Genomic DNA, 25,174 nt, shown 5'->3' on the forward strand with positions numbered 1-25,174 from the left:
GATAATAGGTGAGCACCAGCCAATGAGATTGTCGTTTGTGCATTAGTTCCGCCTACTACAGGAAAACCCGGCAGTTCTTAAAAGCTGAAGAATTCCAAAGGAACTCTGTTATTTTTACAGGAAAATACAACAAAGTATATCGTTTACATGTAGCGCATCAATTCTGCATGTTATGTAAGACTCTCGCTCGCTCTCGCTCTTAATGAGAGAAAGCGACGGCGAGTCGTGCGTCTTCACACTAGAAACACATTCCGCCAAATACACAAACACAGGTGCGCTACGCATCCATTCAGATGAACTGAAAAATAGCACAGATCGCTTGACGGAGAGTGAAACTCTGAAGCGCTAAGTCAGTGTTCTGTGAGTGAAAATATATCTGTGCTAATCATATACTCAGCCTCCAACTCACATACTGACGAGTAAAATCTGAGAATTTATTAGCCATTGGCTAATATTAGACATCATTTAACATCTAATATTAGACATATAACATCATTTAGTCGCCCAGAGTGAAGATTTAGTCGCATATGCGAGTGATTTACTTGCAATGTAGAGGGTTGACAGTCTGTGCGCACATTGTAAGCGCTTCGTGTTAAAAACTGCAAAGCACAAAGTGAAGAGAAATTGATGCGTAGTGTATTATATCTGTGCAACAGTTATTGAGCCTTTCTTTTAACAGTTTTGAATTTCAGTTACTGTGCACATTAAAAAACTATTTATAGTCATTTCTACGCCCGTGTTTTGTTCTCACAGACACCCGGTAGCAAGTAACAAAACATTAAACTCCGGCAAGAACATAAAGTCCTTTTTGCAAAATCATAGACATGTATTTACAAATCAAGTATAATGGGAACACAGAATGATCTCGGAGAGAGCTTTACCGAGCTGACTGCTGTAACCGAACGCGACCAGGGTTTAAAGGCTGAACGAATGACTGACAGCCACAGCGGAGAAAAGAGTTTGTGTGAACTTCAATGTAAGTACTTAAATATTCATATGTAGCTCACATTAAGCTATCGTATGGCTTCAGAAGTAGGCTAACACAGAATAATTCGCACAATCAAGAAAAAAACAAACAAACAAAAAAAATCTCGGATTTGGATCGGCTCTCTCCGACCGATACCCGATCAGAGAAAAATGGCACTATCGGAGCCGATACCGATATGAATATCGGATCGGCGCATCCCTAATATATATATATATACATACACACTCACAAACACATTTTTTAACATTAAAGTTTTACATTACATTTTGACATTTTACAACTTGAATTGCACTGCTCTGACTCTCCTTATATTATTATAGGCACTTTTATATTTTATAATTAATTACACAAAAATAGTTTATACTATTAATATTAGTTTTATTATCACAAGACTATATTTTTTATAATATATTGTATATTGTTTTTACCAATGTTTTATTTTAAAATGTTTTTATTGTAATTTACCGTAAACTGTTAATTTATAAATTGTTACATTTTATATTATACTCCCTAAATTACACATTATGATATATGTGTGTATAAATATGTGTGTAATTTACAGTTGCCGAATAACAGGTATTTACTGTCACATTTTTACATTATTTTTTCATTTACATTTACATGTATTCATTTAGCAGACACTTTTATCCAGAGCGAGCTGAGGAATACAACAAGCGATTCATCATAAAGAGGCAAATAGACACAGGAAGTGCTTGTAATATTGTATGTTGTATGTTTATATTTTTGTTTATTTATATAGCACCGTGATCCTGTGAGACACGACATTTCGTTCCACTAATACAAAGTTGCAGACATTGTTCAGATTAGTAACGTTTTTTTTTTTCCGCAGAGTTTCTGCCAATCTCATGTTAATCTTGAGTACCTATAGAGTAGTATTGCATACAAAGTTGCAGACATTGTTCAGATTAGTAACGTTTTTGAGTTTCTGCCAATCTCATGTTAATCTTGAGTACCTATAGAGTAGTATTGCATCCTTCATGTCTCTGAAGAGTCTGTAGTTTTATCAGATTAATAAAAGACAGATACAGCTAAAGCGCTTCTCTCTGAAAACAGTCGAGCTCCTGGAGGCGTGGTGTGGGCGGAGCTAAAGAACCATGAGCACGCTGAGACATAAGCTGTGACATCGGCATAAGTAAAACAGGAACAAAAACTTTATTGACTTAAATTAACTGTGGCTAAATATCAGATCCAGCCATATATGTTCGATCCTCGTTGATGGGCAGCTCTTGCTCTCGCTCTGGTTGATGTGTGCACGCTCTTCTGGGAGAAGTGCCCATACAAGAAATTCCACCCTTTTTGACGTGATACAGGGCCATACTAAAAAAAAAACCGTGAAGGAGTGTCTTTGGCACAGAAATACTCTGTCAAACATTCAAATCGTTTTTTGGGACTTTGGTCATGTTTAGCATGATAATCCTACTCTTTAGCAGTGTAAATCTATCAGAATGCTTGAAATAGCATTAGACCTCCCCTTTAAAATGACATATTTTTACAGTCAGCTATATTGTTACAGCTCTCATTCTCCTTATTATATTCGCATAGGTACTATTTTTATATAATAATTAATCATGCAAAAATACATGCACTAGATTATATTATATATTTTACAAGATTGTATTACATATTTCCACGCAAAGACCGTTTCATCGCTGCACAAGTCAAAGAGAATGAAGAATGGAAACTGATTCTGTACAGCAAACAAGCTCCGCTTGCACAGAAATCCATTTAACAGAAGCACGCACCCCTGTCTTGTTCTCTTTCACCACAGCATTTTAGACTTGGAGACATGCCATAGACAGAAGAGTTTGTGCTCAGCAGTTTTTGTGAAAATCTGAAAGAAAGGGGATTCATTTTCATGATACAATCCTCCCACGATTTAAGCTTGTAGATGATATTGACAGATTTTCCTATATGCAGAATCTATATGTTTCCATAAAGACAATAGCATAATTGCTTCCCATGCATTTTTACTAACTCCATTAATAAGCACTGCTGGTCAAATATGTCATAAACACACACACATTTTTACAAATATACAGTAAAAATATAGTCAAATATTATAATTTAAAGTCATTTTTAAATATCTTTTTAAATGTTGAAAGTTTCTCATATCCTAATGTATTTCTATTAATATTCTATTGATATTCATCGTAATATATTCTAATATTCATATAGATTGTTTATATATATATTATATATTATATATTAATATGTAAATTAAACATAAATGTGTATACACATATATATATATATATACATGCATACATACATAGTATATAAATATAAAGGATTATATATTATAATAAATGAATTTAACAATAAATCTGCATACTAGAATGATTTCTGAAGGATTGAAGGACCATGTGACTACTACAAATTCAGCTTCGCGTCACAGTAATAAATCACATTTTAAAATATATTCAAATAGAAAACAGTTCTTTTACATTGCAATAATGTAAAAGAACTGTTTCACAATATTTCTGATTTCATGCCATCTTTATCACATAAATGCAGCCTTGGTGAGCATTAAATGTTTCTTTCAAACGTATTTCAAATTTACTTAATTATTCAAAACTTTTGACCAGCAGTGTAAGTGTTGGAAATATGTATCTATCTATTTCCCATTCTCAGAAAGTGTGGCAATGGAAACGGACATCATACTTAATCCAATCATGTTTCTGCTGCTTTTCTCAGCTTGATTACGATTCCAAACTACCTCTACAGAGTCTATAAAAGGTCCCTGTGCAGTCTGTGAGTGCCCTACAGCAGCTAGGGGTAACTTCAAGCAGCAAACAGCAGATGGGGTAAATAGAGTACATGTGGTGCGTTTGATTTCACTGGGATTTGCAGGCATTGGCAGGTTTGGGGAGCTGAGCTGTCCATAGTGCTGAAGTCTGTCAGCTGAACTCACCAGGCTGCTCCAGGTGTCTGCCTTCTCTTTTATCAGTCATATCAAATGGAAGAGCACTGCTATGTTCTCTCTAGGTGCAGTTGAGGCTACGTTCCAGTTTTACCTCAAATGAGTGGCGCCGCTTTGTCAAATGCAAGCTGTTGATTTATTTATTGTTTGTATGTTGTGTATTTGCTTCTTGTCTTCCATGCAAAGCTAGATATGATAAACAGACGGACAGAAAGGGTTATGTTTCATCATAAATCATTCATAATCACACCATCGCCTTCCAATCTTGTTTTTATTTTTATTTTGGAAGCTCTGGATTTGTGACCTCGTCACACATTTGTCTTTCAGTATAAAACATCTTTTGACCTTTGTGAAGGTGTCCAATATTTTTATAAACATATATGTAAAAGTAAAATTTTATTTTATTCTGAAATAAGGATTTTGTTTTCTTGCCAAACCACAATAAATGATAAATAAATGAAATGATAAATACATTTCAATTATATAAAAATGAAATCGATTCATCTGAAGATCATGCTGGATTTATCAAAATGTATAGAAATTATAGGCTGTCAATTTACTTTTTTACACTACTTTTTTAAAAACTAAACAAAAAGAAATAATTTTATTTAATATTTAATTCCATAAAAAATGTTACGAAATAAGGAACTTTCTTTGCCACAATCAATCAATCAATCAATCAGTCATTCAGTCAGTCAAACAATTTAAATCATATAAAAATGTAATATTTTAATCTGAAAATTAATTATAAATAATACTTTTATTTAATATTTAATTATTTTCTCCCCCAAAATAAGGAATTTTTCTTGCCAAACCACAATACATTTTTATGTCAGTGACACTTTTCCCTGTGGCCTCGGTCACACATTTGTCTCTCAGTATAAAATGTCTTTGACCTTTGTGAAGGCATCCGTTAGCTCCTTGTCTTTCCATTTTTCAGATAATTACACATCTCTTAAAGTGATGCCCACAAATTCACCTTGACGTTTCACCTCATTTTCCACCCCTCTCAGGCTAACACAGAGCACCTCCTCTTCCTCTGCCAAGAAGTTTTTTCCCCTCATCCTTCCTTCCTCTACTTCCTGCATTGACATTCACAGCATGACATGTACCTGCTCTCTTCCTCTCTGATAAAACAGAAACAGCCCTGTGGTGCCACCGAGAGCTCAGCACATATGAGATAATTTGCTGTTTGATCAAAATAATTGCACTGTCGGAATCGTCTCAGAGAGCCATTTCATTGCTGTTCGACGGATAGCGGAGGAATATACAAAACTCATGGAGCGGATTGACATCCCAGTGTGCCGAGGGATGGTAGAATGTGGGTGTACGAATATTGTTTTATGAAATGAGGTAACTGAGGTTCATCTTGATGTCCTTGGATATCTGTCCTGATGCTTCTAGGTTTTGTTCCCTAGATGCAGGTCTTGTTGCCAGCTGACAGTGAATTATTACTTAATTTTATTTATTTATTTTCTTTGGCTTTTCCATTCTAATTGAAAGGAACAGTAGAGACAAGACTTTTGTGTGTGTTGATTATTAAGTAATTGCAATAAATTGACAGACTTTCTAGTTTCTATAAATTTTTCTTTCATCCCTTTTGCTGTTCAGATTACCCCCCCACCCCCACCCCCAATAAAATTTACATTTATTTATTGTTGTTTGGCAAAGAAATTCATTATTTCAGATTTAAATAGAATAAAAAATGTTTGTGTGTCGTTCATTAAGTAATTGAAATAAATTGACAGACTTTCTAGTTTCTATACATTTTTCTTTCATCCCTTTTGCTGTTCAGATCACCCCTCCCCCATTAATTTATTGTTGTTTAAATTCAATTAATTTAAATAAAATAAAATAATTAATTATTGCTTTTTGATTTTAAATTAACAGCCTATTAAATGTATAGCCCATTTTAGTTTCTATACATATTTGTTATACTTCCTCTTCAGATTAAAACATTGCATTTTTTTCTCTCTTATAATTTATGTATTTATTTATTTATTATCTTTTATTAAATTAAATAAACAGCCTATAGTTTTTATATATTTTTGTTACAATCACCTTGCTTTGTGTAAATTGTGATGACGTCTCTTTATTATTTCCACCAACATTTACTCTTTTGCTTTAGTGGCCTTTCGTCTTTTGTCTTTCCCTTTCTGCGTCCAACTGTGTGAGACTAAATTTGTGTGCTTGTGTGAGTCTGTGATTACAGCACCACACAGAATTACTTCATGCGTACGGTTTAATCTTTCTCAACAAACAACTCCATAAAAGTGTGCAGTCTCACTCATTCATATCATGCTGAGTTTCTTTATGAAAAGCAGTCAAGCTGTAATAATGCTTAGGCTAATGTGTGCAGCTCTAAGCAGGATAGGAAATGCAGACCACTAGAATTCATGTGCAGGACCTGATGACTGGTCACAAATGATGAGAGGTGAGTCAGAAAGCGTTCAGTTTAAATTGATGTGCTGTCAGCAGCAGAATCAATCAAGGGATTTGAAGATAACACATTTAAAGGAATGCGCTTTGTAAAGCGTCGCTCAAAGGAACGTCTGGTTTCATGAATTTAATTTATTGAGCAGTATTACTGACTGGTGACATCACAGGCTTTGGGGACGTCTTTTTATGAACTTGCTTTGTGAGCAGTCAACCTTCATCAAAATTATGAAATTTTTTTTAATAGAGCCCGACCGATATATTGTTTTGCTGATATTATCGGCCGATATGAGCCTGTCACCGATATATCGATATCGGCGAATATGCCGCCGATATGAAATTGTTTTTACAGAACATATAACGCAGATAAAATGCTTGAAATGGTGTAATTTCTTAGTTTGGTACTGGCGACCTGGATGAAACGCTTTAAAGCTTAAGTCTATGGAAAACCATTGAAACTTTGAACGGCCATATCTCCGTAACGGCGTGGCGAATCCGCACCAAATTCGGGGGATCCCTTCTGCTCGAGGAACCCTCTCGAACGTGAATCGAGTGTACGTCTAGAAGCCTGCTTTCGAATGAGACCACCGCCGCATCGATAGCCCCCGGAGTTCGGGAGTTAGGGGTGGTTAAAGAGAGGGCTCCTCGAGCTGAAGGGATCCCCCGAATTTGGTGGAGATCCGCCAGCGAGTTCACTAGATAGTGACACCAGTCAACACTTTCACTTCAGTAAGGAGGTCACTTGTTCAGGCAGCAGCATTCAAACGTCTTATTCGACCGTAAGTGCCCTACGAAGTGTACTTCACATGAACTTCCGCAATGATTCCAGTTCCAAGGGAAAGTACACGTTACATTCAAAGGGCGTTAAAGTGCGCAAGATGTGAATTTATTTTGTATTTATTTACAGAGGTATATTATGTCACATTTCACATTTCTCTAGTAAGTTTCGTCTGTGAGTGAAGACAGTAGCGCAAATCCGTGAATGAATGTTCCGAAGTAAAATAAACTTCAACGGAATAAAGTTGAATGGAATTTAATTGAATTAAAGTTGAATAACCTTCAACTTTACTGTTCAGTGCACTGATGTCAGACTCATTTTGGATAATAAAGTTTATTGTTAAATTGTTAAATGCCCTGCCTCCGTTACGTATCTCTGTCACATCGTTATAAGTGTTTCATCACCACATTTGAGTGATCATTGCAAAAAATGTGTTTATGTATATATATTCTGTTTATGTATATACTGTATTCTATATATAGTACCAGTCAAATGTTTGGACACACAAATGGGAAAGTGTCCAAACTTTTGACTGGTACTGTACTATAATATACACAAAGAATATCGGCCGATATATATCGATACTCCCAAATATCGGTATCGGTATCGGCCCCAAAAAACCCATATCGGTCGGGCTCTACTTTTTAATTAACAATGCTTTCATTTATTCAAAAGGGCCATATGTTATACTTTTATATATTTTGTACTTTAATTTTCTGCTAAAGCCCACTTGTTATAATGGTATTTGAGATTTCTTGCAGCAATAACTGTTGCAACTGTTTACAGTTTAGTTTAAAGGAATAGTTCGGCCAAAAATTAAAATGTGCTGAAAATATACTCAACCTCAGGCCATCCAAGATGTAGATGAGTTTGTTTCTTCATCAGAACAAAGAAATTTAGCATTACATCACTTGCTCACCAATAGATCCTCTGCAGTGAATGGGTGCCGTCAGAACGGGCGTTCAAACAAATGTAGAGTTCATATAAATTTAACAAATTATTATTTTATTATTATTATGGGTTATGGACTTGTATTTCGACCAGCCTTTTTGCTTCACAAGATGTTAATTGATGGACTGGAGTCAAGTGAATTAATTGTGGATTATTGTGATGTTTTTATCAGCTGTTTGGACTTTTTCTGATGGCACCCATTCACTGCAGAGGATCTGTTGGTGAGCAAGTGATGTAATTCTCACATCCGTTTTTAAATGTTGACTAGTGTTTTTTTTCACAAAACATTTGATCAATGCTTTCACAGCAAAGAAACATGACATTAATAATATTTCCTTTGAAATGTGATACAGATTCCCAAGTGTTTTTTTTACGGCTGAGTTACATCAACCATCTCCACCAGAACTCCATCAGTACTCTTCATACAGAGATGATCTGACAGTTAGCTCAACGTCACGAGCTCACAGGACCTGATGTGTGACACGCAGAGAACTAACCAGAATGAATGGGGCAGAGGGAACAATAAACTAATTTGCGTATCTGATCTCTTCCTTCCTCATCTGTCTTTTCCCTTGACCTTTATAGTTGTGACATTTTGACAGTTGAAAGGTAGAAGAGAGAGGCAGAATTTTCCCATCTGAGTCTTTTCTCCAGAGAGTTTGAGTCGCGGTGAGCGAGCATGAGAACGTCTTGCAATGTGCTTTGCGGTGTATGCCACTCTCATTCTTTCTTTTCCGATTTGTTTTCTTATGATCAGGCAAATGCAGAAAAACAGCATTCATTGGTAAATGGAGTTTTGATGTACTTTATCCCACTCAGTTATTAAATTGCATTTCATCTTGTTGTGGTCATTTAGATGATGTTCGAAACCAAAGGTGAAATGTGTAATGATTCATTTCTCAAGGTTTCATAATTCGGTGTAACTACAGCCAATAATTTAAGCTGAGACCTATTTTTAGTATTTTTGGATGAATTAATATTTCAGTTAGAATGACAGCAGTGAACTACATAAGATTTAATGCATCTAAAAAAATGGCACAACCAATTTGTGTATAATGTTATGGAAGGCACTTTTTAACTGAATATTTATAAGAAACTATAAGAAAAATGTTGATGTTGATGACACAGAAGCTCCGAAGCTTGTGTCAAGTAAACAACACATTTAGCCTACACTCATTTACACTGATTCACTATATAGGAACTTGATTCGTTTGTGCCAAAACCACCTGATTCCTGACATCCGGAGCTTCATTGAGAGAGAGAAAAACCTAGGTGGTTTACAAAGCTTCGTTTCGCCACCAAGACGTATAGACTTACTGTCGGTGCATTTCTATTTTGATTTGGCTCATTTATACAAACCGATTCAAATGAACCAATCCATTTGAATGAGCTGGGCTTTGCAGCAATAAAAATCTCCATGAGCAATATTATGGCATAAACATTTTGTTTTATCACACTACAACACTGCTACTTGCTGGAAATGTTGGTTATTACCGGAAATGCTTCATTTTCTTCTGAAAACAGCTGCTGTCACACTACTGAAAATGCTGATAGGTTAGTGGCGTTGTTAGTTTACACTCTAGTAAATGAACCTAAAGATGATTTATAGTTGAATTTTGTACATTTAACTGGGGAGAGAATAATTTTTTAACCAAAGCTGGCAGCTGTTTATTCGTAATGAGTTCGCTTGTGGCCTTAAACAGTTTGTGTGAATCTGTTCAACAGTTAATTTAATTGAATTCATTCAAAACTCTGATTCATGGATTCATTTGCGTCTTCAACCAATAATGTTCACGGTCCTCGTGATATTTTCCAAATATTAAAATATTTGTAAAATAAATTTAGGAAAATATAACTTGCTATAAATAAATAAATATATATATATATATATATATATATACAGTGGGTACGGAAAGTATTCAGACCCCCTTAAATTTTTCACTCTTTGTTATATTGCAGCCATTTGCTAAAATCATTTAAGTTAATTTTTTTTCCTCACTAATGTATTCTTTAAAAATCCTACAATGTGATTTTCTGGATTTTTTTTCTCATTTTGCCTCTCATATTTGAGGTATACCTATGATGAAAATTACAGGCCTCTCTCATCTTTTTAAGTGGGAGAACTTGCACAATTGGTGGCTGACTAAATACTTTTTTCCCCCACTGTATATATATATATATATATATACAGTATATAGGTCCTGAATGACTCTGTATTTTTGAACGAATCGTTTGAATGAATGATTCAGTAATTCACCCATTAGGACAGTAATTTGTCCCCACCTACTGCTGCAAAGATCTAACTTGCCGAAAGAATCACTGAATGCACAGACTCACTGTCTGTGTGCTGACAGTCTGTCCTGAACACAAACTAGACAAGTGGAATGACACAGTGTTTCACTGATGTAGATTGAAACTTTTGTTTTTATGTATACATTGCAATACAATAGTATACAATATTGTATTCTGCAAACCGCTTGATTTACAGGCATCACAGCATTCAAAAGCAGCATTACATTTTCATCCAACTCAGCTGCGTACTGTTGAATTCATTCCTTTTAAGCATTTATTTAATCTCAGAATACATGAACCTGCATGTCAGCCTTTCAGGGAGCATACTAGCATACTAGCAAGGTTTGCCTGTGTTCCTGGAGAATTATTCTTCACTGGATGTGATCAAACAGTGGCTTCAGGCATGCAAAAATTCAACCAGGCTGCACTGTTTGTGCTTTCGCTTTTATCACCTCAAACCAGGCGAAGACACAACCTTCCTGGTATCCTGCTTGACAAATGTATACATGATAAAATAGATAGAGCACCTGCTCTTCCCTGGAGAGATCTCTATAGCTGCCTGCTTCCTCCTCTCACCATAACTCTCAGTAAATAGGACATCAGCGCTGTTTATTTCCACTGTGTTCATAGCCGACGAAAGCGTGCAGTGGAAAAAAATGGCTAAAGTCTGATTTGTGCTACCCATAACCATGGCAACCGAGCATCTCTGGACCCCAACTAGTCAGAAAGTGGTGGGAAGCTCAGAAGATTAAAAAAAAATTTTCTTTTGTGATTGTTCTTTCATATCTTTTTTTTTCCTCGTAAAATTACCTAAATGAAGAAATATGCACAAATGAGACGATTGTTGACATGTAGTAAAGGCCTGTTCACACCAAGGACACAAACTATAACGATAAAGCTAAAAAAAATAAAAATCTGAGGATTAGAATTTAAATTCTAATTCTATTAATTCAAATTTGACAATAACAAGGTAGAGGAACGATGTTGTTGTAATCAGTGCTATTTTAGTATTGTCTAGATTATATTATAGGTTTTATTAATATTTTGAATTTTATATATACAGTCGTAGTCAGAATTATTGGCACCCTTGGTAAATATGATCAAAGAAGGCTGTGAAAATAAATCTGCATTGTTAATCATTTTTATCTTTATTTTAAAAATTCACATAAATCTAACCTTTCATTGGAGAATAAGAATTTAAAATGGGGGTGAAATATCATTATGACATAAATGTTTTTCTCTAATACACATTGGACACAATTAACGGCACCCTTTTATTCAATGCTTTTTGAAACCTCCATTTGGCATAATAACAGCTCTGAGTTTTCTCCTATAATGCCTGATGAGATTAGAGAGCACCTGACAAGAGATCAGAGACCATTACTTCATCCAGAATCTCTCCAGATCCTTCAGATTCCCAGCTCCATGACGTAGACTATGATTTATTAAAAACAGATTATTTTTAGTTAAACTTAATTTCTGTTGCTCGTCTGCCGCATTCTTTCTCTTTTCCGACCCCGCAGTATGCCCATCTCACGAATGTAGAATTCGTCTCAGTCATCTCAACCATCGAATTACAGCAACAGGAAATAGACAAAATATTTTACCCGAGGAATTTATTGTCTGGTGCTGTCCTGCGGTGTTGGTAAATAAATTCACCACTTAATTTTGAGTTAAAATATGTTGTTGTAACGTGCGTTACTGAGATTGTATCGAGTAATAATATTACCCAAATTTTATTAGTAATGCGTTATATTACTGCGTTACAGCAAAAAGTAATATACTACTGTAATATCGTTACTTTTGTAATGTGTTACTCCCAACACTGATCGTCACCAAGCCATCTTACCTTGAGCTTGAACTCCAGCTGCGGCAGGACAGACAGCAGTAGATGGCTGTCGATGTTGTAGAGCTCCAGGATTAGGTCAAAGACATGTTCTGACAGATCACTGACTGAAGTCTTCCCCAGCATCAGCACCTGGTTAAAGAACTGAGACACCAAACTGTACATCACACACTGGCATCCATCAGTGTCTACCGCACGGCACTGGAAAACAGCACCCCTTTAAACTCACTGCATAACTGTCTGGCATCAGCATTTAATATGGTGTTGAGTAAAGATTAGTTTGAGAAAGCTGGTTTTAGATCAAAATAAAAAAGTAAGTGGCTTCATCTATGGGCAGGAGAGGCCATCTTCAACAGAGCGCTTGTACAGAACAGAAAGTAAATCAGGCCTTGCTGATATATTTGAGTTATTGAGAAGGATTCTCCTCCACACTTATTTTCACTATCTCTACTGCTTTGAATGAGCACTGCAGGGAATAAAGTTCATAGCATAACAGCGTTGCACGCTCCTGTGGGTGTTACTGATGAATGTGTTTAAGCTCAACATGCTGTTTGAGCATGGAAAGGCACTCTTGATCTCCGGTTAATGTTACAAGCCTCAACGAGTTTTCAAAAGCGAAAGGTCTGGAGCCAAATCATGGAGGTTCATTAGGGATTATTCACGATTTAAATAAATGAGAAGACCTTTCTTGTACCCTTGCAAGTCAGCATGATTTTGGCACAGCCGACGAGAGGTAGGGTGTACATTCTATGTAAATTTAACTATAATATTTCATGTTTACTCACGTTGGTAATGTATGGCTCTATGGCCTGAGCAGTTCTCTTCAGCAAGGCTTTGGCCAGATCGTATGCTTGCTTGTTGAGGTTCTGTAAGACAAGATGGAGAAATATAAATATATATATATAGTCGTGGTCAGAATTATTGGCACCCTTGGTAAATATGATCAAAGAAGGCTGTGAAAATAAATCTGCATTGTTAATCATTTTTATCTTTATTTTAAAAATTCACATAAATCTAACCTTTTATTGGTGAATAAGAATTTAAAATGGGGGGGAAATATCATTATGACATAAATGTTTTTCTCTAATACACATTGGACACAATTAACGGCACCCTTTTATTCAATGCTTTTTGAAACCTCCATTTGGCATAATAACAGCTCTGAGTTTTCTCCTTTAATGCCTGACGAGGTTAGAGAGCACCTAACAAGAGATCAGAGACCATTCCTTCATCCAGAATCTCTCCAGATCCTTCAGATTCCCAGCTCCATGACGGTGCTTCTCCTCTTCAGTTCACCACACTCATTTTCTATAGGGTTCAGGTCAGGGAACTGGAATGGCCATAGCTGAAGCTCGGTTTTGTGCCCAGTGACCCATTTTTGTGTTGGGTCACTGGGTTTGTTTTTGGACTATTGTCCGGTTTGAAGATCCAAACATGGCCCATTATAAGATTTCTAACAGAGTCAGTCACTTTTTGATTTTTTATCTTTTTGTATTTGATAGAATCAAAGATGCCATGTATCTAAAAATGTCCAGGACCTCCAGCAGAAATACAGGCCCACAACATTAAAAATACAGCAGTATATTGGTGCACTTTTTATCCCTGTGTGCACCAAACCCATCTTGAGTGTTTTTTGCTAAAAAGCAAATTTTTTTGTGACATCTGACCATAGAAGCCAGTCCCATTTGAATTTCCAGTCGTGTATATGCATTTGGATTGTTTTTGGATGAGAGCATTTTCTTTTCTTGATTTTGTTTCTTGAAACCCTCCCAAACAACATGTGGTGTAGGTGCTGTTTGATTTTTTTTATTATTTTTTTTAAGGTTTTCTGACCCTGAGACTCAACTATTTTCTGCAATTCTCCAGCTGTGGTCCTTGGAGAGTCTTTAGCCACTCAAACTCTCCTCCTCACCGTGCATTAGGACGATACAGACACACGTCCTCTTCCAGGCAGATTTGTAACATTTTCTGTTGATTGGAAATTCTTAATTATTGCCCTGATGGTGGAAATGGGAATTTTCACTGCTCTAGCTCTTTTCTTAAAGTCACTTTCTAATTTGTGAAGCTCAGTTATCTTTTGCTGCACATCAGAAATATATTCTTTGGTTTTTCTCATTGTGATGGATGATTAAGATTGGTGGGTTTTTGTTAAATGTGAGCCAAAATCATCCCAATTAAAAGAACCAAAGACTTAAACTACTTCAGTCTGTGTGCACTGAATTTATTTAATACACGAGTTTCACAATTTGAGTTGAATTACTGAAATAAATGAACTTTTCCACAACATTCTAATTTATTGAGATGCACCTGTATATATATAATTTTATTTCAGTTAACATTTATTTTATTTAAAGTAAGCTATTTATTTTTAAATGGTTTTAGTTCCAGTTCTAGTTTTAATTAACTATAATAACCCTTGCTGGAATCACTTTTCAGAAAGATTTTTTTCCAGCTAATGAACGATAAAAGAATTGACAGTCACTTGACTTTAAAAAGCTCAAGCATTTGAAACGGTAGAGGACAAAACTGCAGCACGCGCTCATAATAAACATAACTTTATCATCTGTGAGTGTGGCTGCTAATGTACAGTGGGGCAAAAAAGTATTTAGTCAGCCACCAATTGTGCAAGTTCTCCCACTTAAAAAGATGAGAGAGGCCTGTAATTTTCATCATAGGTATACCTCAACTATGAGAGAAAAAAGGAGAAAAAAAAATCCAGAAAATCACATTGTAGGATTTTTAAAGAATTTATTTGCAAATTATGGTGGAAAATAAGTATTTGGTCAATAACAAAATTTCATCTCAATACTTGAACTGGCCGGCTGACATAGCTGGACCTGATTGAAGCTCCTCTGATCGTTATGTTTGCTAATCATAAACTCCTCGCTCCAGTCACGTCTGCTCTGCCAGGCCTGAGGATTCTTTAAATATCAGCTCCTGAGTGGATCATTTCATAGGCTGTATGGTCAAAGCTGTTAAGTTAACAGTCATGAACTCCTGTGAACATTTCATGAGCCTGTCCCTGATATATTATGTATGCAAATGAATATTGGTTACAGATCGGAGATACTTAATGCTGCTTAATGGGCAATCTTTATAATATAGTGGTCATTTTTAATGGCTCTATATAGGTGTGTAATGCTGATGGTGCCTGTGAAATTGCATATCAGCTGATTTATTTGCAGATAAATTGAGGCTGTGAAATCCATTTTCACTTTCAAGCTCAGGCTAAACACATCCATGATGTTTTAGTGTTCCTGGGACAATTAAAGAAGTAGGTAAAAATCATATACTGTACTAATAACCCTCAACCTAAGATTATTTTCCAAGCCTTAAGCCATTTGAAGTCTAAGTAAATTTTTCATGTAAATTCTCCTGACTTGTTTGTTTGGGTTCTTCTGAAGCCGACATCTTGTTGATGTGGTCGATATAGTTTAGGCTTAATATGTGTAGAACTATCCCCACACTCTAAAAAATGCTGGGTTAAATACAAGCCAGTGCTGGGTAAAATAGGGACAAACCCAGCAATTGGGCTGTTTTGACCCAGCGGTTGGGTTAAATGTTTAACCCAACCTTCTGCGTAGTAACCCAACCGCTGGGTCAAAACAGCCCAATTGCTGGGTTTGTCCCTATTTTACCCAGCACTGGCTTGTATTTAACCCAGCATTTTTTAGAGTGCACCATAGAGAAAACAATGTAAATATGACATCTAAGAAAAAGAGGGCAAATTAAAATAATTAGTGGTTATTTAATAATAATAATTTTTAAAAGCTCATTATCATTACAGATGCCACATATTAAAAAGCATTACTTAATTTCCTGTTAAAATAAATAATAGAAAAACAGTAAAATGTCTCTATTTTGTTGATGAATTGTCCACAAAATACAGATATTTCACATGCTTATGAAAAAAAAAAGATTAAACTTTTATATTGCAAATGTATTACTTCATGCAAATGTAATGTTCAAAAATATTCATAGCTTATTTTACTGTGGCTGAGCTTATCAGATCACAGACAGGTTATGCTCGCGATGCCATCAGCAAAAGCTCTACGACTTCCATTGAGTCTGGAAGCAATCTGCAGACAATGTGTAGACTTTAAATGACATACTGCATGTTTACGAATACATGTTTTTGAGCCAATGCATGATTTGCATGCCAATTGAATGTTTTCATTTTGCCAAAATCTACTTTGAAGTGTCTGGGTATGTTGTCACGGCAACTGCTTTTGTGTACAGACAAGTTAGCTGTGCACCATTACATATCGCTGGTGGTTTATGACACATTCATTCATTTTAGCATGTGTTCCTGGGGAACAGGGTTTGATTACTACATTGTAAAAGCTGTAAGGTACTACAAGTATTCCTGATTGGCTGAAAACGAAAGTAGCAGGAGTTTTCACAGACATTCATCTGTATGAAAGGGCAGTATATTTAAAAAATAATTTAAAAAAAATCACTATGACAGCCTTGGTTGCACTTTATGCAGTTATTAATTCAGCATTTACCAAATGTGCACTAAAACTATAAAGTACCAATGTGGCCTTTATGTGAGCTTCCAAAAAGTCTGATCATTTAAGCAATTCTCTTGAAAGTTACGTTTTTGCTCATAAATGTCTTGACCATAATGTTTAATTACCTTTCTCTCTCCCACTTCATTTTTGCTTCAAGTGCCAAATCAGCGGATTCTAGATTGAGCGGTTCTGCTGATATTTACCTCATTTCTTCCCTCAGCATTCCTAGCTATTTTTGGAGAGAAATGGAACCAGTAAACTAAAACTTCCCAATGCCATTGTGTTTAAATTAAGAAATTAAAATTTGCTGAAATTTACTCACTCTTGGGCTATCCAAAATGTAATGCTGAATTTCCCCAAATCTGATTCAATGAAGAAACAAACTCATTAATATCATAAATGGCCAGAGGGTGAGTACATTTTCAGCAAAGTTTATTTTTTGGGTGAACTATTCTTTTAAGGTACCTTTTTCAAGAGTTGTCACTTGAAGATTGTAGAGTAGAGTGTTGTAGAAAATTGTAGAGGATTCACTTTTGAAAGAAATTAATACATATATTCAGCAAGGATGCATTAAATGAATCAAAAGTGACAGTAAAAATGACATTTATAATATAAAAAAGTGACATTTATAATATTAAAAAAAGGGTTTTGACTTCAAATAAATACTGTTCCTTTGAACCTTATATTCATCAAAGAAACCTGAAAAAATGTATTCACAAAAATGTTAAACAGCTGTTTTTAAAATACAGTACATAATAAGAAATCTTTCTTGATCAGCAAATTAGAATGATTTCTGAAAGATCATGTGACTGAAGACTGGAGTAATGGCAGTTAAAAATTCTGATTTGCCATCATAGGAATAAATTACATTTTAAAATATATTAAAATAAATAGAATTGTAATTGTAACATTAAAAAAAATCTTTGCCACCACAAACTTTTGAATGGTGTATATACTTTATTATTTAAATGTATATGTTTGGGTTCAGATTTGTAAAGGTAGCTCAAGCACCAATGTCCCTAATATTTCTGCACTTCTAGCAAATAAATGGTTGTTTCATTTAAATATTTGAATCAGCGTCAATATATTTTAGGTGAGTGTTTTGAGCTGTAGCGACTCTCAACTGGTAATCTAGACACTGAAATTCAATGCAAATTAACAGAGATTAACTGTTCACTGTGAGTGATTCCTGTTTGGTCTGAGAGAGAGTGCTTTCTTTTACCACGAGTGTCTAATCTTTGATTTTGTGCTTTCATTTACCTCTTGTCGCACAATGGATGTAAATTACTCCCGGGATCTTAGCATGCAATTAAACACCTCACTTTAGAGTGGGATGAGCTCTGTGATTAAAGGAGAAGCTGTGTTGAATTTCCATCCTTTTTGTTCTGGTGTATGACTTATTAAAAGTGAAGATGTTAAATGATACAGTTCACAATTTAGCAATAACAGTAAGCAAGAACTGCACTGTTCATTTAAGAAAATTGTTATTTTATGTCTTGATAAACACTAGGATTAATCATGTAATCATCGTACTAATTATTAAATACAATGGCTGGTGACAAAGCATGCAGTGCACACACTGGAAGAAAGAAATATCCCACTCTTTTAAAAGAAGAGCAGTGCTGCGTGACAATTGGATATTTTTACTTATTCAGAAGATTGATTTTAGCCATTAAAAGGGAATTAGTTTTTTATGATTCTGTACTTGATTCTGGGACTACAATTGAAGGGGGGAAAACTCTCTAGAGTCTCATTGATATGCTGTTACTCTTCACTGAGTTTTCTTTAAAACAGAAGTAAATCTTATTAAAACAGTGAAACTGCCTTTTGGTTGAACGACTGTGGGACATTGTTAATTGCAAATCGGAAAGCAAATTAGGTTTGATCAAAACAGACTGGGCTAAATTCGGTGATCATTTCTAAATTAATGTGCAGTGTAGCTCATGTTGATCTTTTTTATGACTAAAATATATGCAATGGTCTCAAATAATATATATTGTATAAAATTGTGTCCTGACATCAAACTCAGTATATCGATTATGCCAGGGCTTCGAAGAGTGAAGTTTAATTAACTGTCAAACTTCCACTTTCTTGTTTTTAGCCCTATTTTTTTTTTTTTTTGAGAACCCCTCAGCATAAAACTTTTATAAGTAAAACAGTTATTGGTGTGCCACTGGGTTCAGCTTTAGGTCCAGATGTGTTTTCAGTTGAGACTTCAGATACACTTTTTTTTAGTTTTTAGGAAGTCAGACAGATGCTGCATACCTTCCTGTCATAATGATTCATTTAGGTTGGCATTAAAGCAGGACCTTGTTCTATTGTTTTTGGTGAATAAATACTCATTTGTGCCATTGTTGTACAGAAGATAGTAGTAGTTTGTGTGTCATCTGCTGTCTACTTCTGACAGTACGGTCCTTTTAAAGTGTTTATGTGAGGTTTCCTTTTATCAAGTGCATGTTTAATGTGACAAACTGTCTTTGTATGCTATTATAATTGATTTAACATGCTGTGCATTGCTATACTCTATAATTGTTGCTGCTGTCTTCTTTACTGTCAGTCATTGCACACATTAGGATGTTATAAAAGGCTGAGGAAACTGACTGATGGACGTTTTCATAAATAAAACGCTTGTCTTTTTTTTTCCCCTAGGGATGAGGCACTGTTTATCGCTTCCTCCACTGCCTCTCGTCATGCTGTTTTGGTCCTTTAGAGAGTACAGCTCTAACACGTCCATGCAAATCACTCCTCAAATAAAGGCTGAAAAGAAAGTGTAGAAAGTGTGGTTGTCATGACTCCCATCAGCTGTTCAGCTGAGAAATGAGTACAGTAGACTGTCAGTCAAATCAAAACAGCAGGGCAATTAGATAGCAAGTTCATTTAAGCTAGCGGTTCAGAGCTTATTTTGTTTCAGGACTTAGAACATTAATAGTTTTGGTTTCTAAATGTTTCTTGAGTTTTAATGGTTTCATGCTCTTGGAAACCAATAATTCACTTTACAGAACATATTGTGATTGCCACAAACCTTTTATGGTCATAACAGTTGAACCCATATTTAATTTAATTTTATTTCATTTCATTTTATTGTTTTATTTCATTTTATTAAACAAATAAATACATTTTATAATTTATTTTATTGTAATTTTTTAATATAATTAATTAATTTAATTAATAAATAATTCTGTCTGATTTTGTTCGCGTTAATTAACAGATACATTTGTGGCATAATATTGTTGAGTATAATGAGCACATTTTTCTTCCTCTTCTCCAACAAACAATCAGAACAACTCTCATACTAGGGCTGGGCGATATAGCTAAAAAATTTATCAACGATATAATGTTTCATATTGTTCGGTATCGATAATTATTGACATTTTTTATACCTTTTTTAAAACAAAGAGCAATACAAATTTATTTTTACATTTAACCACTGTATTTTGAAATTAATCCAATTTATTGAGACAAACAACACATATTTTTTTGTTTTAACAGTCAAGCAAACAATACAAATTAAACAAATATCTAATTTCTAATCTTTTATATGCAGATTAAATAGGTCTTGAGGAAACTTTTGGCTTGTCTCCCAAGGTCACAGGAGGGCGCAATGAGCAAAATAATGTAGCGCATTTAAATTGTCAACGCAAGGAAATAACTGTCTATAAAAAAACGTGCATTACGTCTAAATTAACTCATATAAATCAAATTTAATTTCGTAAATTGCATAAACAATTATGAACAAAACAGCATCCTGTATATATGCATTGCTTAATACAAAGAGCCGAATCGCCATTCACGCAGATTGCATTTAAAAACATAAGAGACGCAGTAAAAGGGAATAACCTCCACAAATTCGCGATGTGTTTTCTAAAAGTTTAACTGTTTTAACTTTGCATGGCTACATCTCTTGTGTGAGACGCGAGTGCAGCAGTCATATTTGTCCGTCTAATGCAGACACAGAATATGCAGAATATGCATCTGTGTGAATGGCTTGTTTTCAGGATTCTCCGCATTGAGCTTCTATATTTCTCTAATATTTTAAATGCATAACACAGCAGTGGCGCATCTCGTGGGCTAGACTAACAAAACATTCAAATGCAACAACGTCACTTACATCATCACCGCATCTCGTACGCCACTGATGACGCTCCCTGACATTCAAATGCAAATGTTAATTTTAAATTCGACTAATATTTTTTTTTTTTATTCACAATCTCCTCATCACAGGCAGGCACAGCACACAGTTCAGCATGTGTTCGTGTTTGTGTGAACTGCCTGCGTCACTCATAGCACATGCCTATATCGTGCACTATATCGAATATTTTTAATATCGTTATCGAAGAAGGTGTACCTTCGATAAATATCGATACCGTTTTATCGCCCAGGCCTATCTCAAACCATTTTTGTCACAACCCACCAGTTGAGAATCAATGATCTATGGGAACTGAGGCGTGACAAGAGTTAATCTCCGTCTGGCAACAAAAATTCACAACAAGTTAGACGGAGTTGTGGACTCTTGATAATGTTGTAAAATAATCCTCAAGAAGCAGGGGTCTATTTTCCACATGTGTGCATCGCTGCTCTCTGAAGAAGGTGCCTAAAGTCTTCCCATGTGCTCGAGACAAGTCTTGAAATCTTTAATTTCATGCTTGCTTAGTCCACAGAACACAAATATTGATTGGTGTTTATAATTCCCAAATGATTATAGTTATTGTTTATGACCGGAAGAGGACTAGAAGGATTTGATTGTTGAAACATCTGGTTTAGTTAAGCTATTTGTTGGCACAATTGGTTCACTTGTGTTTGTCTGACATCAAACAGATGCTAAAAGCTTTAGAAGGAAAGCACTCCTTCTTGTTACTTAAAATGAGTCTAATCTGTTTTTTCCCTTGTCCTTTTCCCTTCTCTTTCTTTCTCTTCTCCTCCAGCTGGTTGGTGGTGAGTTTGATCTGGAGATGAACTTCATCATCCAGGATGCAGAGGCCATCATCTGCATGTTGGAGCTGCTGGAACACTGTGAAGTCACATGCCAGGCGGAAATCTGGAGCATGTTTACTGCCATACTGCGCAAGAGTGTCCGCAACCTGCAGACCAGCACTGAGGTCGGCCTCATTCAGAGGCTTTTGCTCAAAATGAGCTCTGTGGATGACATGATCGCAGGTGAGTGGTCTCAACCTGACCCTCTTCCAGAGTTTTGGAATTGACCTCTTGTAAAACCCATTTCTTTCTATTTCCCCAAAGCTCTATAAATGATTCAGAAAATGTTTAAACAGCTCTGAAATGAAAGATGTGCAGAATAGTCAGAACAGTCATGCTGTCTTTTTTCAGAAAGAGGATTCTGTCACTGAAAAATTACTTTAATATCAGTCTCTTCATTTTATATGGCTTCCGAAGACCTACTAAAAGAACTACTTTTATGGTGCTCTTTTGATGGTGTTTTGCTATTTTTGGAGCTTGACAGCTGTGGTCACTATGAACTGCCTTTGTATGAAAAAGATATATGTAAATATACTATATCACACATATGTAGTATCACATTTTGGACACGAGTGTGAGTAAATAATGACAGTTTTTAGCTATTCAACTACAAAAGAATAAGTAATCAAAACATTTCCATACCATAAACATGCATAATTTTTAAAATAAAAAAGTATTTATTTATTTTTAATTCAATTAAAAAAAATGTAACCTTAAAATAAAAAAGAATACATTTTTGTTCTTTCTTTCTTTCTTTCTTTGATATTTTTTTTTACGTTTTATTTATTTATTTTAGATTTTAATATGAACTTTTTTATATTTTTATTTATTCATTTTTTATTTGAAATGTGAGTAAATAATGACTGTTTTAAATTGAACTCCAAAAGAAGTAGCAAAAATCTGTCCGATTTTGTTCGCGTTAATTAACAGATACATTTGTGGCATAATATTGTTGAGTATAATGAGCACATTTTTCTTCCTCTTCTCCAACAAACAATCAGAACAACTCTCATACTAGGGCTGGGCGATATAGCTAAAAAATTTATCAACGATATAATGTTTCATATTGTTCGGTATCGATAATTATTGACATTTTTTATACCTTTTTTAAAACAAAGAGCAATACAAATTTATTTTTACATTTAACCACTGTATTTTGAAATTAATCCAATTTATTGAGACAAACAACACATATTTTTTTGTTTTAACAGTTAAAAACACAATAAAAATTAAACAAATATCTAATTTCTAATGTTTTATATGCAGATTAAATAGGTATCAAGGAAACTTTTGTCTTGTCTCCCGAGGCCACAGGAGGGCGCAATGAACAAAATAATGCAGCGATGTAGCGCATTTAAATTGTCAACGCAAGGAAATAACTGTCTATAAAAAAACGTGCATTACGTCTAAATTAACTCATATAAATCAAATTTAATTTCGTAAATTGCATAAACAATTATGAACAAAACAGCATCCTGTATATATGCATTGCTTAATACAAAGAGCCGAATCGCCATTCACGCAGATTGCATTTAAAAACATAAGAGACGCAGTAAAAGGGAATAACCTCCACAAATTCGCGATGTGTTTTCTAAAAGTTTAACTGTTTTAACTTTGCATGGCTACATCTCTTGTGTGAGACGCGAGTGCAGCAGTCATATTTGTCCGTCTAATGCAGACACAGAATATGCAGAATATGCATCTGTGTGAATGGCTTGTTTTCAGGATTCTAGTGGCGCATCTAGACTAACAAAACATTCAAATGCAACAACGTCACTTACATCATCACCGCATCTCGTACGCCACTGATGCACTGATGAGACATTCAAATGCAAATGTTAATTTTAAATTCGACTAATATTTTTTTTTTTTATTCACAATCTCCTCATCACAGGCAGGCACAGCACACAGTTCAGCATGTGTTCGTGTTTGTGTGAACTGCCTGCGTCACTCATAGCACATGCCTATATCGTGCACTATATCGAATATTTTTAATATCGTTATCGAAGAAGGTGTACCTTCGATAAATATCGATACCGTTTTATCGCCCAGGCCTACTCTCGTCATGCTGTTTTGGTCCTTTAGAGAGTACAGCTCTAACACGTCCATGCAAATCACTCCTCAAATAAAGGCTGAAAAGAAAGTGTAGAAAGTGTGGTTGTCATGACTCCCATCAGCTGTTCAGCTGAGAAATGAGTACAGTAGACTGTCAGTCAAATCAAAACAGCAGGGCAATTAGATAGCAAGTTCATTTAAGCTAGCGGTTCAGAGCTTATTTTGTTTCAGGACTTAGAACATTAATAGTTTTGGTTTCTAAATGTTTCTTGAGTTTTAATGGTTTCATGCTCTTGGAAACCAATAATTCACTTTACAGAACATATTGTGATTGCCACAAACCTTTTATGGTCATAACAGTTGAACCCATATTTAATTTAATTTTATTTCATTTCATTTTATTGTTTTATTTCATTTTATTAAACAAATAAATACATTTTATAATTTATTTTATTGTAATTTTTTAATATAATTAATTAATTTAATTAATAAATAATTCTGTCTGATTTTGTTCGCGTTAATTAACAGATACATTTGTGGCATAATATTGTTGAGTATAATGAGCACATTTTTCTTCCTCTTCTCCAACAAACAATCAGAACAACTCTCATACTAGGGCTGGGCGATATAGCTAAAAAATTTATCAACGATATAATGTTTCATATTGTTCGGTATCGATAATTATTGACATTTTTTATACCTTTTTTAAAACAAAGAGCAATACAAATTTATTTTTACATTTAACCACTGTATTTTGAAATTAATCCAATTTATTGAGACAAACAACACATATTTTTTTGTTTTAACAGTCAAGCAAACAATACAAATTAAACAAATATCTAATTTCTAATCTTTTATATGCAGATTAAATAGGTCTTGAGGAAACTTTTGGCTTGTCTCCCAAGGTCACAGGAGGGCGCAATGAGCAAAATAATGTAGCGCATTTAAATTGTCAACGCAAGGAAATAACTGTCTATAAAAAAACGTGCATTACGTCTAAATTAACTCATATAAATCAAATTTAATTTCGTAAATTGCATAAACAATTATGAACAAAACAGCATCCTGTATATATGCATTGCTTAATACAAAGAGCCGAATCGCCATTCACGCAGATTGCATTTAAAAACATAAGAGACGCAGTAAAAGGGAATAACCTCCACAAATTCGCGATGTGTTTTCTAAAAGTTTAACTGTTTTAACTTTGCATGGCTACATCTCTTGTGTGAGACGCGAGTGCAGCAGTCATATTTGTCCGTCTAATGCAGACACAGAATATGCAGAATATGCATCTGTGTGAATGGCTTGTTTTCAGGATTCTCCGCATTGAGCTTCTATATTTCTCTAATATTTTAAATGCATAACACAGCAGTGGCGCATCTCGTGGGCTAGACTAACAAAA

General features: G+C 34.9%; 1 protein-coding gene across 1 annotated transcript in view; it reads left to right on the plus strand.

Moving 5' to 3' along the window:
- Window positions 1-25,174, plus strand: part of LOC107582280 (neurobeachin-like) — a 288,543-nt gene that overhangs the window by 61,703 nt on the left and 201,666 nt on the right. The window contains exon 3 of the mRNA XM_016268046.1: window positions 21,669-21,900. Within this exon, the coding sequence (XP_016123532.1) occupies window positions 21,669-21,900 (232 nt within the window). The remainder of the gene's footprint in view (window positions 1-21,668; window positions 21,901-25,174) is intronic.

This window comes from Sinocyclocheilus grahami, unplaced genomic scaffold (assembly GCF_001515645.1).
Source record: "Sinocyclocheilus grahami isolate Dianchi unplaced genomic scaffold, SAMN03320097.WGS_v1.1 scaffold42.1, whole genome shotgun sequence".
Taxonomy (NCBI): Eukaryota; Metazoa; Chordata; class Actinopteri; order Cypriniformes; family Cyprinidae; genus Sinocyclocheilus; species Sinocyclocheilus grahami.